Source organism: Stenella coeruleoalba, assembly GCF_951394435.1.
Source record: "Stenella coeruleoalba genome assembly, chromosome: 9".
Classification (NCBI taxonomy): domain Eukaryota; kingdom Metazoa; phylum Chordata; class Mammalia; order Artiodactyla; family Delphinidae; genus Stenella; species Stenella coeruleoalba.
Genome location: NC_137155.1, coordinates 29,381,002 through 29,394,235, shown reverse-complemented (window position 1 = coordinate 29,394,235; position 13,234 = coordinate 29,381,002). Strand labels below are relative to the sequence as shown.

The window sequence follows — 13,234 nt, the reverse complement described above, 5'->3', positions numbered from 1 at the left end:
GACATAATTTAAATAAAATATACTTTATATATTCTTCATGAAAAATGAGCTAATAATTCTGGGTTTACCTATTTTAGAAAGAAGGGAAAGAACTGGGGCATTTTTCTTTTCAATTTTCATCACCACCCCTCCAAGGAATTACATTTAAAGTAGCAGTGATGCCCCATCTCTCCCCAAAACCTCTTAGCATAGTTAACCCCTAATCTGTTTTCTGTCTACAGATTTGTCTATTTTTGACGTTTCAGATAAATGGGAGTCGTACACTATATATTTTGTGTCTAATTTCTTTCACTTAGCATAACGTTTTCAAGGTTCATCCTCGTGGTAGCATATTTTTTTACTGCCAAATAATCATTTGTATGGCTGCAGCACATTTTATTTACCCATTTATCAGCGGATGGACATATGAGTTGTTTCTGCTTTTAGTTATTATGAACATTCATGTACAAGTTTTTATGTGGACATATATTTTCACTTCTCTTAGGTATACCTGAGATTAGAATTGGTAGGTCATATGATTACTATATGTTTAACCTTTTTAGGGATTGCAAGATTCTTTGCCTAAGTGGCTATATCATTTATGACTAGGACTTTTAAATCCTGTATCCCCCAATGGGCTAGTAGTGTTTACTGACTGTTGTTAAATAATTCATTCCATAAACTTTTTCTCAAATAACCAATATGAACTTTTTGAGTATATATTTGTTTATGACTCAATAAAAATACATAGCATGTACCCTACTTGTTAGCACTGTCATTTTCATCTATAAAAAGAACATATTATTGGTTTATATATAGATAAAAAAAGACGAATTATAAAAGTGGAAGTCTGATTTATGTTGTTTTCTAACCATCTTGGCTTTCAAAGCCATGGATATAGTTACACTTAATGACAATCAGGTTAATTTCTACATTTCTTTTGCTTATATAACATTTCTAAAACTGATACCAACTGATCTTTCTTATGCATAAAATGGCCAATATCTGCTTTTTAAAGTAGTTACTCACTGGAAGAATCTCAAAGGTCTGTAGTGTTCCACTGTTTAGTGTTATTGTTTCCGAGTCAACAGTAGCAGCCGGGGAGTCTGCTGAAGCTGTGGTAAGAACAAGGACAATAAACAAACACTTCGTAAATTTAAATTTTCTTAGTGTACTCAATTAATTATGAGGGCAATCTCATATTGAATAATTTGCCTGGAAACCCAAAGTCATTTAAATTTCTTATAAGAGATAAGAAATCTAATGGACTTGTCTGGGATGGCACAGATATACGCGTCAGCCAGCCATGACCCACAGCCAAATCCAGCCCACTATCAGTGTTTATAAATCAAGTGTTATAGGAACACACTCATTCCTGTTCGTTAATGTATTTTCTGCAGTTGCTTTTCCATTACAAGGGCAGTTGAGTAGCTGTGACAGAGACAATATCTGCTAACCTCTGCTATAGATAATAAAATATTTCTAATGTTAGGAAGTAAGAGGAATACACTAAGGCTAACCTGCAAAGAGACAGGAACTTGATAAAATAAGTTTTCCTGGACCTTCTGGTAAGAAGTATAGATGTCTGGAATATACAGGTGTCCTGTAACACTAGGCTTTAGTTGTAGTGACATCACTTCTGGCAATGTAAACCCGGGCAAATAACTTACTTTAACCCAAACTAATGTTCAGAGACTTTATCTGCCCTGTCTACCTCATATAGTTGTTGTGAGGATCAGAAACATGAAATATATATAGTTTCAGATGACTGTACTAGGGAGACTAAATAGCACTTCAGAGATCAGACAGTATAATCTCTTTACAGATATGTCAGTGAGGCTCAGACTTGATCATTGTCTGCTCAAGGTTATACAGAACTAGGGCTAATGAGAAGAAATGTAATCTCATTTGGTGCTTTCAGTCCCACCTGTAGGTAAATCTATGTGAAAAATGATTTGAAATTGACTTTTAATGTATAATGTTAGTTTATTATATTCTGACTATAATGCTTCTCAGTTTAAAAGAAATGCACTGAATTCATGTTAGTTCTCTTACTATGTGATGTATTCTTAAGATCATACCTAGAATAATTTGAAGTGATTTCAGATAAATAACCTAAATGAAAGGTAAGCAAATTATGGCTGGAGACAAATGTGGCTCAAGGCTAAGAATTTTTTTTTACATTTTTAAAGGATTGTTTAAAAACAAAATAGAAAATTCCATAGAGATCTATGTGGCCTGCAAAGCCTAATATATTCATATTTACTGTTCTGGCCCTAAAGTTTGCAAATCCCTGACCTCTAACCTAAAGGAAGAAACAATCGTGAGACTTTAGCCCAAATGACAAGAATAATGGGTGTGTTGTAAAACTCTTACTATACTCACATTTCTTGCTGGAAGAAATAAAATTATTCTAGTACTTAAAAAAAAAAAAAAAGCCATGCTGTGAACGATATTAAGGTACCATTTATAAAACGTTTGCTATTTTCCCAATAAGTATTGTCAACCCAATAGCCAAGGAAAACTGTAACATTCTCCATGCACAAAAAATTTTTAGCCAACAGTAGCTCTCACATTTATGGTGGACTAGTAATTTCAGTTGCTTTGCAATCCTCAAGACTACAAAACAAAACAAGCAGGGCTAAAGAAAATAAATTCTTCATGCTTTACTGCACTGGTAGAAAGCTAAAGCAAATAACCAAATTTAAATTAGAACTTTAAGAATAAGACAAGCATAATTAATTTAAACATCAGAATATAGGTTTTGTTTGTTTTTTTTGGTCCGTTTGTTTGTTTTTTGCTGTGCGGTGCAGTTTGTGGGATTTTAGTTCCCTGACCAGGGATTGAACCCACACCCTGGGCAGTGAGAGCACGGAGTCCTCACCACTGGACCGCCATGGAATTCCCAGAAATACAGTGTTAATAATGCCAATAAGTGGCCCAGTGATTCTCAAATGGGATCATAGAGTATATATGAAAATCTGTAGGGTGTTTTTATTTGTCATACTGACTGGAAAGCACGGTTGGCATTTTGTGGGTGAGGTCAGGGGACCCTAAACATCCCGCAGTGTGCAGGAGGACATCCCTGCCAAGAAAGAACTGTCCCACTTAAAATGCCAATAATCCCCTGATTGAGAATAACACCAAGTGATTGATAAACTCTTGGCAATGGCCTTTCCATAGGCAAATAACATTATGTAGGGGAAAAAAAGTGAGGTAAAAGTGAAAAATAATATGGTTCTGAGAATTTTATCCTCATTCCTTTTCTGTCCCTCTCTAATGGAAAGGTAGAAAGATCAACTTGGCTTAGATCTTAGGAAATAAATTTCCTCTCCCTATAACAATCACTGGGTTCTCATCTCATTAAGCACAAAAAAAATGTCACAGGCTAAGGAAAAGAGAGGGGTAAACAAAACAGTTCCCGTAGGACACTGGTTCTTTACTCTCTGAAGAAAATGTTTTTCAACCTCACCAAAACCCATGTCTTCTACATTTGACTTCAAATCCATTCTTCATTTGTGTGTCTTCTGGTGAATTACTACAAATGATGTGCCATCCTAGGGACTCTCTTTCTTTGCTTAGTTGACTGTATTTTAGGTAGTTTTCTATTAACCATTAATTCTTTATAACACCTAGAAAGTAAGATGATTTAAAATGGTTTATAATGGCTGGGCAGTGGGTTATCATTCTTTCCTGTCACACATTCATCCTTTGTGCAAATATTAATCAAGCTAATAAACAAAAAATGCCTTAGATCTCCTTTAATTTCTCAACTTGGATAAATTTCTGTCAACATTCTAGAAGACTGAAAGGTGTCAGAGCCATTAACGAAATCATATAGTTCAAATAGCATGGAGTCTGGAGGTTACTTACAGACATGGGTGATCTGGACTGGAATCTGCAGGGCTGTCATAGGGCTTGGAGAGATGGCTGTATTGTCTTCCAAGCGGGCAACTCTGATCTGAACATGCTGTACGCTGGAACTGGAATTACTGTTTGGAACTCCAGATCCTGATTTATTCTCCAAAAGCGTTGGGTTGTTTTTTTGATTCTCATGTAACTGTTTAAGACCTTTTATCAAGACTGAAGGGAGATGGGTAGACAAAAAGAACATTGATTCTCCGACAGACCACCATCTAAGCAGCAAGGGAGGTGGGGGGTAAGGAGGGAAAGTATTTGGAATAAATAATTGTATACTGGATATGTGATCTTACCAAAATAACAATAAAAATATTTTAAAACTACAACCTGTCTGGAAATTTTTGGAAACATCCGTCAAAAGAGATTTAAAAAATTCGTAACGTGATACTGTTTTTGCCATCAAAGATGAATTAAAAGCCATTGTAAGGAACATGGAAATAAGACATTTTCTATGTCCTAGGACTTCTTGATAAAATTCTTATTATTTAGGGAGAATATTGGTAATGCTAATTAACTTATTTTCATTCAGCAATGAATAGTCTACTACTCTCCCTCCCCCAACCCTGGGCACTTTTTAGCCACTGCAAGAACATAATCAGTTGGCTGTGAGTCTAACTTACAACTCCAGAGTAGCAGCTGAGCTTTTCCAAACAGTATGCAACCGCCTTGAGTTCTTGTACAGGAAAGCCAACTCCTCTACTAATCATGATAAACTACATCAATCCTCTCAGGTAATGCTGCAATCTGGCTGGGTTCATGTTACATTAGTATTCATTCACTCTCCTGGTTATACCAGAATTTATAATTTTTAAGTGTAAAATAAATTTATAACTGGGTATTTAAAGAAAAAAATCACATTTTCATCAAGCCAAATTCCTCAGCATTTAATTTTCCTTTGCAAAAATGAAAGTTGGAGCACTAGACCAATGGGAGGGAATCTGATTACCTAAATCATACAGACTACAATTTAGTTCCGTGTCTAAGAACAAAGCAGACAGTGAAGTGGAAAGTATGCTATATCTCACTTAAGCAAACCTAAGCTCTCTAGATTTACATAACAAATGAAATTAGAAATCTGCAAGCTTTTGTTCTACAAAATAAATCACCACAGAGTTTCTCTAACCCAGTTATTTGAAATTATTCAGTTCGTAAAAGTTGATTTAAATTTAAGTTCTTACATCTTTGTATACAGTGAAAATACACATTTAAAATTTACTTCCTCTTCATAGTTTATGTGAAAGGATAAGAATGTGTGTAGATGTGTATAGTTTTTTTTTTTTTGCGGTACGCGGGCCTCTCACTGTTGTGGCCTCTCCCGTTGCGGAGCACGGGCTCCAGACGCTCAGGCTCAGCGGCCATGGCTCACGGGCCCAGCCGCTCCGCGGCATGTGGGATCTTCCCAGACCGGGGCACAAACCTGCGTCCCCTGCATCGGCAGGCGGACTCTCAACCACTGCGCCACCAGGGAAGCCCGATGTGTATAGTTTATCTTTGGTGCTTTGAGAATTAAAAATCATATCAACTCTTCTCAGGGGAAGACAGTTACCCAAAGAAATAGGGCAGAGGTTGAAGTAAAAGCCTACTATGATTCATATCTCTTCAGCTGAGGCAAAGAACTTCTAACCTCTAATTCCTTGAGGACTAAATACGGTAAGACAAAGGAAGGACTTAAGAAGCAAATAATACATTACCAGGGAATGAAACATCCTTATGGTTTGCAATTTGCCTTTTGATGGTCCACCATTTACTTCGAAGCCATTGTGGTGAACGGACACTGCTCCATCCCTCTGCTAACAGATCCCAGTTTATGTCATTTTCATCAGCTACATCAAGCTCTGCTATCCTGCAAGTTACAAAATAAGCATCTGTTAGATGTTTGTTTCTCCATAAGAACCCTCCTCTAACTACAGATGATGGCACTGGCAATAAAGGGAATGGCAGGTTGTGTCACTGAGATGCTACTGTTCAGGTACATAGGAAAGGATGGACTGCAGGAGTGCAGACCTGCTTCCACAGCTAAGAGCTATGAAACATCACAGTAGCAGCCTTGTTAATGGTACCACCAGTGGGCCATACCATAAATGGTCAGAACCAGATGAAGCACCATGAAGGAAAGGGCATAGCTAAAGGTTAGAATAAGATAAGGACAGGTTTAGTTGTATAGTGTTCTACAATGTTTTATAGTGTGTTATAATGTTATTTCCTAGATCTGAGCTTTTCCATTTGTAAAATAAACAAAATTACTTAGAAAGGAACTATTTATAAAGATGACTAGCTAGAAAAAACTATATTAAAAACAAAACTCAAAACAAAGTGATAAAAAGATAAAAACAATACTCAGGCAGCAACCCAAAAAACCACAATCAATACAAAATAGTACAACTAAATTTGGGGTTTTAATGTCTATTTGTTTTCTACTTTTAACTGTCACGATCTTGATTTTCAGTAGGGTGTAGCCACAAAAGCAACTTCTACTACTTAAGTGTCTCAGCTATTTTTTTGCTGGTATTTTTGCTCATTTGAGTTTCTGAGTCTTAATGGTTAAACCAACTAATGTAAAAAATAAACTTGGGATTATCTTAAAGCTATTTTGGGATATGTATGAAATGGAAGTGTCTAATTTGGTCCAGTTTGAAGGTGTGGGGTAACTGTAGACTGGGCAATCTTAGCATAGTAGCCAAAGATTGAAGGGCATGGAGACTGATAGCCCTCTTACCCTCAACATGGTCCCTCTTGGCTAGGACTGAGGCACATTGGTGGGACAGCGGAAAAGCTGCACTGCCGCTGCCTGTGCCATACCTGTTCTGTGGATATAGAGAGGACTTCAGTCTCCACGCCTTCAATCTGGTACTTTACACGAGCACTAAATCCACTAAAAAAGGAACAAACACAAAACAAAACAAAAAAGAGCTCAATATGAAATATTTAGGATTTTAAACAGTGGCTCTCTATGGAAAGGATGCTTTTCAGACATTAGGCATCTATGGAAACCAAAAGAGGAAAGCCAATCTAGATAGCCACAGCAATTAAGCAGCTTTTGTTATTAAAAGATTTAGGACACAAACCTGAGGATGAGATTGATTTCATCTTCCTTGGTCCACTCAGTACCTCCACTCTGTTTCCAGTTCAGGTAGTTGAGCCATTTAGAACGACACTGCTTTTCTGAGCGAGTACCCACCCGCTCTGCCACAGCTGCCCAAGACACACCCTGTGTGACTATGTCACCTGGCTCAGTGCTCGTCAATTCATGAACCACCTCTGCAAGTCTCTTTTCTTCTTCTTCTGTCCACTTCCCTGAAAGAAGGAAATCATCCAGACTACCACTGCTACCTTCTCCTTATTTTGCAAATCAGATTCAGCCCTGTATTTCAAGAGACTGATGGGAAGTATGCAGTAGTATTAGAATTACTTCTGAATGAAACATGGAAATCCTGCATATATCTGCTAAGACAGTTACTAACCCAGTAAAGTTCTTAGTACTACAAAAGAAAATATAGAATCCTAACAGAAAGCACGGACTGACTCTTTAAGGAAAGAAAAACTACTCAAAACATAGCTAGAAAAAATTATATTTTCTCAAGTTATATTAAGTCCTAACTGGGAAGTGTTCCATTGATGGCTTGATGGACACAAACATTCATACTTTTTTCTTAGTCCCACCTAAGATTCCTTGCTCCGCAGAAGTGAAGTAATAAGCTCAATAGAGACCATTATTTACAGGAATGAAAGAGGAGGGACAAGTAGAGTAACACCTATGGCTTCCCACCCATTTCGGTAAAAATAAAAACTAGGTTTATACCATCTCCTTTCCCAACTCCAAGCTACTGTGATAAAATATAAGTCTGAGACTGGTAATCACATATATTTCTATTTCAGTTTTTTTGAACCCATGAACCCACTAATAATATCACATGTTCCTATTAGTCTTTTTCTTAGAAAAGCTTAAGCAGAAAAGCAGGAAAAAAAAAGAAAACCTCTTAAAAATGTCTTCCACTCTGTTTCCATTTTGTTACTAGTAGCTGAAAACTTCTGGAAAATTTCAAAAAGGCTATGTGCTTGCCTTTCAGGCATTCATTCAACAAATATATACTGAATATCTATGTGCTAGGCACAGTTCTGGGTATCATGGATTCAAGACAAAGTCCTGCTCTCCTATTTTAGCATGGCAAAAAAGGAAGGGGAAACTCAGACTGCCATCTCATGGCGTGGTCCAAAGAGAAAACTCCTGATCCAAAACGATACATAGCAACAAGGCAGTTAACAGGCAGAGCATTCCCTCAGGCTGGCAATCAGGGAATGGCACAGTGTTTTTCCATTATGCTCACAAAAGGGGTTCTATCCTCGGTGTCTTACATGAACTTCTGGGGTCCCATCGTAGGTCTAAAGCTCCCATTCCTGCTTCATTCATTAAGCTGTCATTCACTACAGAATTAGAGTTGGTGGAATTTATGTTTTCAGTGCCTTATAGGTAATAGTGCTGGCGGAGTGGTTAAGGAGGAAACATTCCTGACTCCACTTCAGCAGGGTAGTGGGTGAGGATGAAAATTATATTCCCTGGAAGCTCAAGCCTAGCTTGAGAACTATTTTTCTAATTAAAAGACTGAGCATAGATTATGGATCCTTCAGAAAAAATTAGAGCTGAAAAGGGAACTGTGAAATCATCTATTCTAACTTCTTCATTTTATAGAGGAAACTGAGGCTCAGAAAGGTAAGTGAGAGTTGGTGGCGGAGCCTAAATACTCTTGTTGGTCATAAAGGTTAGGTTTAACAGTATCTATCATCAGTTAGTACATCTGTATACATTACGAATTGACTGGGCATCTGTGGTCTGGCCTGGGGACTGAAACACCAATCACGAGTTTTTTCTATGGAAAAATGTACTTTGAATTTGAAATAAGCAAAATACATACAAACCTCTGGAACACAGCTTCTTCCTAAGTTGGGACCTGCCTAGAACTAAAGTTTTTCATTAAATATGAGTTGATAAGCTGTTACCAACATAAGATCAATAGTTAGATGGGCTTAAATTAAAATTACTTCCTACATATATGCCTTAAAAGTACATATTAGACTTAAAAATAGTTACTTCCCCAACTGGAGCAGTTCTGAATTGCTACAAAATGGAAACATGCTAGACCTAAATAAAACCTTTGAAACTGAGGAGATGTGTCCCTGTGAAAAATATCACCTTACTACACAGAGCACAGAAATAAAGGATTAGTTGGGTCTATCTGAAGAAAAAGGACACTAGAAAATAAAACCTCAACTACAACGAATGGCAAATCTCTTTTCAGAACAGAAGAGAAAGCAGTATCTGAAGGGGCAGGAAGCTCAAATGGTGACAAAAAACACCAGTGGCACTCACAGTACCTGTGTTGCAAGTGTCCTTCATCAGTCGGCACCGATCTTTGACAGAAGAGGCACTCCTTCCTAGCGCCGCCCCTATTGTTGCCCAGTCATTGCCATGCTTTATCCGGAGCCTAAAACAAGAGTCTGCCAATCAGCATTTGGTTCAACTGTTTTCTCCCTTCTAATTTCATCATTTATTCTTCATTCTTCTTCTTCCCATTTGACTGGTTTGGAAGTTGTGGGCAGCAATACTTTGAGAGCCAAAGTTTGAAAGTGTGGCCTTTTTTTGGGGTCCACAGTTGTCTGTGGGTGAAAAAAAAACAGGCAGCAATTGCCTTTTTCCTGGGTCAGAGAAGAAATAAGTAACTTGGATATGTGTTCAAAAAAGACCAAATTTCCCCTCAGGTTATTGACACAATTTCCCAGGCAATCCCCAGAATTTTCCCTTTTGAGCACTCCTAACAAGCTCTTCTCAGACACCTGAAACAGTTTCACAAGTCCTTATTATCACAAACAGGATCAGCCTTCGGGTTTTTTTTTCATGATCCATATAATCCATTAACCCATACTTTATGGTCCCAAAATTACGTTTCCTGCAAAATAAGACTGTATAAGGTAGAGTCAGCCCAGATAGTCAGTGAAGCATTTGCCAACTCGCCATTCTAAAGTAAGCCATTAGCACAACCCTGGTTTTGATCCTGGTGTGTAAGTTCCCCAGACTTAGTCCTCAGGTCACCAAGAATGGCGATCTAATCTCTTTTGTAACCCCTATTAGTGGTCTAAGGACGCATTACATTTAGTTACTAACAACAAGAGAAGACAACTCATGGACATGGCTACTCTGTGCAGATATAGATTTGATAAGTTCTTTACATGGTCAACTATGCTTAACAGCAGGATTAAATTATACTAGTCTACCAAAAATGTCTTGACATTTTCAAAGTAAAACTTTAGAAAACACAAAATATTAAAAAAAATTAAAACACAACTATCAGAATTAATGAAAAAAAGAAAGTTAAACTTACTCCTTGAGCTTTTCAATTTCTTCAGGTGTGTATCTAGAAATTTAAAGAAATTTTTAAAAGATCAATTAAACAAAGAATGCTAAAAAACTTAATAAAAATCAGAATTTCACTTAGGGAGCCAAATGTTAAGTCACTTAGCATATTGATAACATTTTTAAAGTAATCAATTTCAAAGTAGATTAATAAAAATCAAAATTAATGCCTCTATTTAAAAAGACCCCCAACAAATACTTTAAGCTATAATAAAAGTGAGCACTGTAACAATTTTCTCTAGGAAAATTCAGCATTTAAAACATATTTTCCCCTATGCTGCCTAACTCTTGCGCTATTTCAAGTTAGGTTCAGGTACTCTAATATCATAGCTATTCTGAAAGACTTATGGATGACATGGTAAACTGGAGCTAAAAAGAAAATCTATGGTCAATTCTCACAAGTCACTGAGGAGTTTTAAGTTCTCTTTATTTTCTCTACCCATGCACGGACAACTGACATATTCTTGCTCCATGTAAAGGCTTTTTTTTTAGTGGGTAAGTACTGAATATAGCCAATGCAATGTTCTTTTTAAAAGCAGTATCTAGAAAGCCACACTATTACTACCTAAAACTCCCAGAGAGAAATTTAAAATATGTCAACACCACCATATTATCATTTCATTGAAGATATGATGGCTTCCCACAGATATTACCGATATATAATATCGGTAATTATATCCAGAAATTTATATATCCAGAAATTTATTATATCCAGAAATTTATTTTCTACTCTGGTTTTATTTAAAAAAAAAACAAAAGAAGTCACTGACCTAGGAAATGTTATACTATAGAAATGAATAGGAAAAATGTTACCAGTGAATTTAGAGTTCTTTTTACACTTCCTAAATCTTTAACCACTACTATACTTTTTATAATGTTACTTTACTACAAAGCAGACTTTGATGTATTAAGTCAGCTAAGTCTTAAACCTATATAAAGTAATTTAGATTCTAATTTCTAAAAGAGGCCGTATTGTAATGAGGTTTCACCGTATTTACAAAATGGACCTGGAGAATAAAAATATGAACATCACTCAACAGTAATTCATAACTATCTCCAATTAAGGCTTTGATCATAATTTTATTAAAAAAAGTTCCTTAAATATTTCCCCTAAATTACATGAAAACATGCAGCATTACAAGTTTTCATACTTTCCCACATGGTTTCTGTCATCATACATGCGAAGCACTCTTCTATAAACTGCAAACAAAGGCCGGTTCAGACCCCATGCTATAGTCCTGTAGAAATCTTTTCTTTCGTCTTTTGACATCTCAAAGATGATTTCTGTAGCATCTTTTATTCCGCGTGCCTAAATGGGTTACATTTCTTTGATTTAGGGATTTCTGATAAAATGCATATGGATATACTATGCTTTTTAAAAGTTATTTTTATGTTAAAATCATCAATGGCATTTAGAAAAATAACATATTGATAATTCATTAATAAGTCAAATATAAAGTTTAAAATACTGCAAGAGATAATACAATGATACTTAAGTATTCCAAAAATAAGTTGTATATAATTCAATAAAGTCCTGCCAACCCCTTTTTAAAATTACAAAAAATTAAATCTAAAGAAAGTAGAAAAGGAAGAAATCATAAGAACAAAATTAATATAATCAAATCAAGAGTAGAAAGGATAAGCAATGCTAAAAACTGGTTCTTTGAAAAGATCCATGAGACTAAATAAAAACAAAAAGATAAACTTATGGCAAAACTTAAAAAAAAAAAAAAAGGACAAAACAATACTAGAGATGAAAAATGGCACCTAAGGAGAGATGCTACAGAGATTAGTTGAACATTATGAAAATTTTATGGCAATAAATTTGAAAACTTATATAAATGTATGATTTCCTAGAAAAAGTCAACTTACCAACTGACTCAGGAAGAGAAAGAAAATCTAATAAACACAGACCATGAAGAAAATTTAATCAGTTATTAATAATTTTCCCACAATGAAAACACCAGGCCAAGATGACTTTACAGGTAAATCCTACCAAACAATTAAGAGAAACATAATTCTGATTTTAAACTATCCTAAAGATAAAAAGGGGGTGGGATTTCCCTGGTGACACAGTGGTTGGGAGTCCATCTGCCAAAGCAAGGACATGGGTTTGAGCCCTGGTCTGGGAAGATCTCACATGCCGCAGAGCAACTAAGCCCGTGTGCCACAACTACTGAGCCTGCGTTCTAGAGCCCGTGAGCCACAACTACTGAGCCCGCGTGCCACAACTACTGAAGCCTGCGCACCTAGAGCCCGTGCTCCGCAACAAGAGAAGCCACCGCAATGAGAAGCCTGAGCACCGCAACGAAGAGTAGCCCCCACTTGCCGCAACTAGATAAAGCCCACGCACAGCAACAAAGAACTAACGCAGCCAAAAATAAAAATAGATAAATAAATTTATTTTTTAAAAAAAGGATAAAGATCGGGGACAATTCCCCACTCATTTGGTTAGGCTAGCATAATCTCAATAGCAAAACCAGACAAGGGGAGTTTCAGAAAAGATCTTCTGGGCCAAGCTCATTCATTAAAATAGATCCCCCAAATCCTCAAAATATTTTAGCACACTGAACTCAGTAATGTATAAAAAGGTTAATAATCAATGCAAAAAGTAAGCTTACTCCAGGAATATGAGTTTGTATTAATTTCAGAAAAATTAGCAATTAATCACATAAGATTTATGGGAAAAAAAGTAAAATCTTAATAGGTATGGAAAGAGCAATCATAAAATCCAACATTCAAAAAGCATAAAGATTGTAATAATTATAAACAGAGTATAACCTTTAAATATTGTAAATCACTATGTACACCTGAAACTTATATAATATTGTATATCAACTATACCCCAATTTTAAAAAAGCATAAAGATTAGAAAAGAATCACTTACAGATGTTATATATGTAGAAACCCAAACATCTATAATCAAAA

At 36.1% G+C, this 13,234-nt stretch overlaps 1 protein-coding gene across 1 annotated transcript in view; it reads right to left on the bottom strand.

Annotated features, from left to right (window-relative positions):
• Positions 1–13,234, bottom strand: part of DMTF1 (cyclin D binding myb like transcription factor 1) — a 42,888-nt gene that overhangs the window by 3,780 nt on the left and 25,874 nt on the right. The window contains exons 10-16 of the mRNA XM_079932187.1: positions 11,458–11,615; positions 10,275–10,307; positions 9,271–9,380; positions 6,966–7,194; positions 5,592–5,743; positions 3,853–4,062; positions 1,009–1,094 (exon numbers count right to left, since the gene is read on the bottom strand). Coding sequence (XP_079788313.1) covers positions 1,009–1,094; positions 3,853–4,062; positions 5,592–5,743; positions 6,966–7,194; positions 9,271–9,380; positions 10,275–10,307; positions 11,458–11,615 — 978 coding nt within the window. The remainder of the gene's footprint in view (positions 1–1,008; positions 1,095–3,852; positions 4,063–5,591; positions 5,744–6,965; positions 7,195–9,270; positions 9,381–10,274; positions 10,308–11,457; positions 11,616–13,234) is intronic.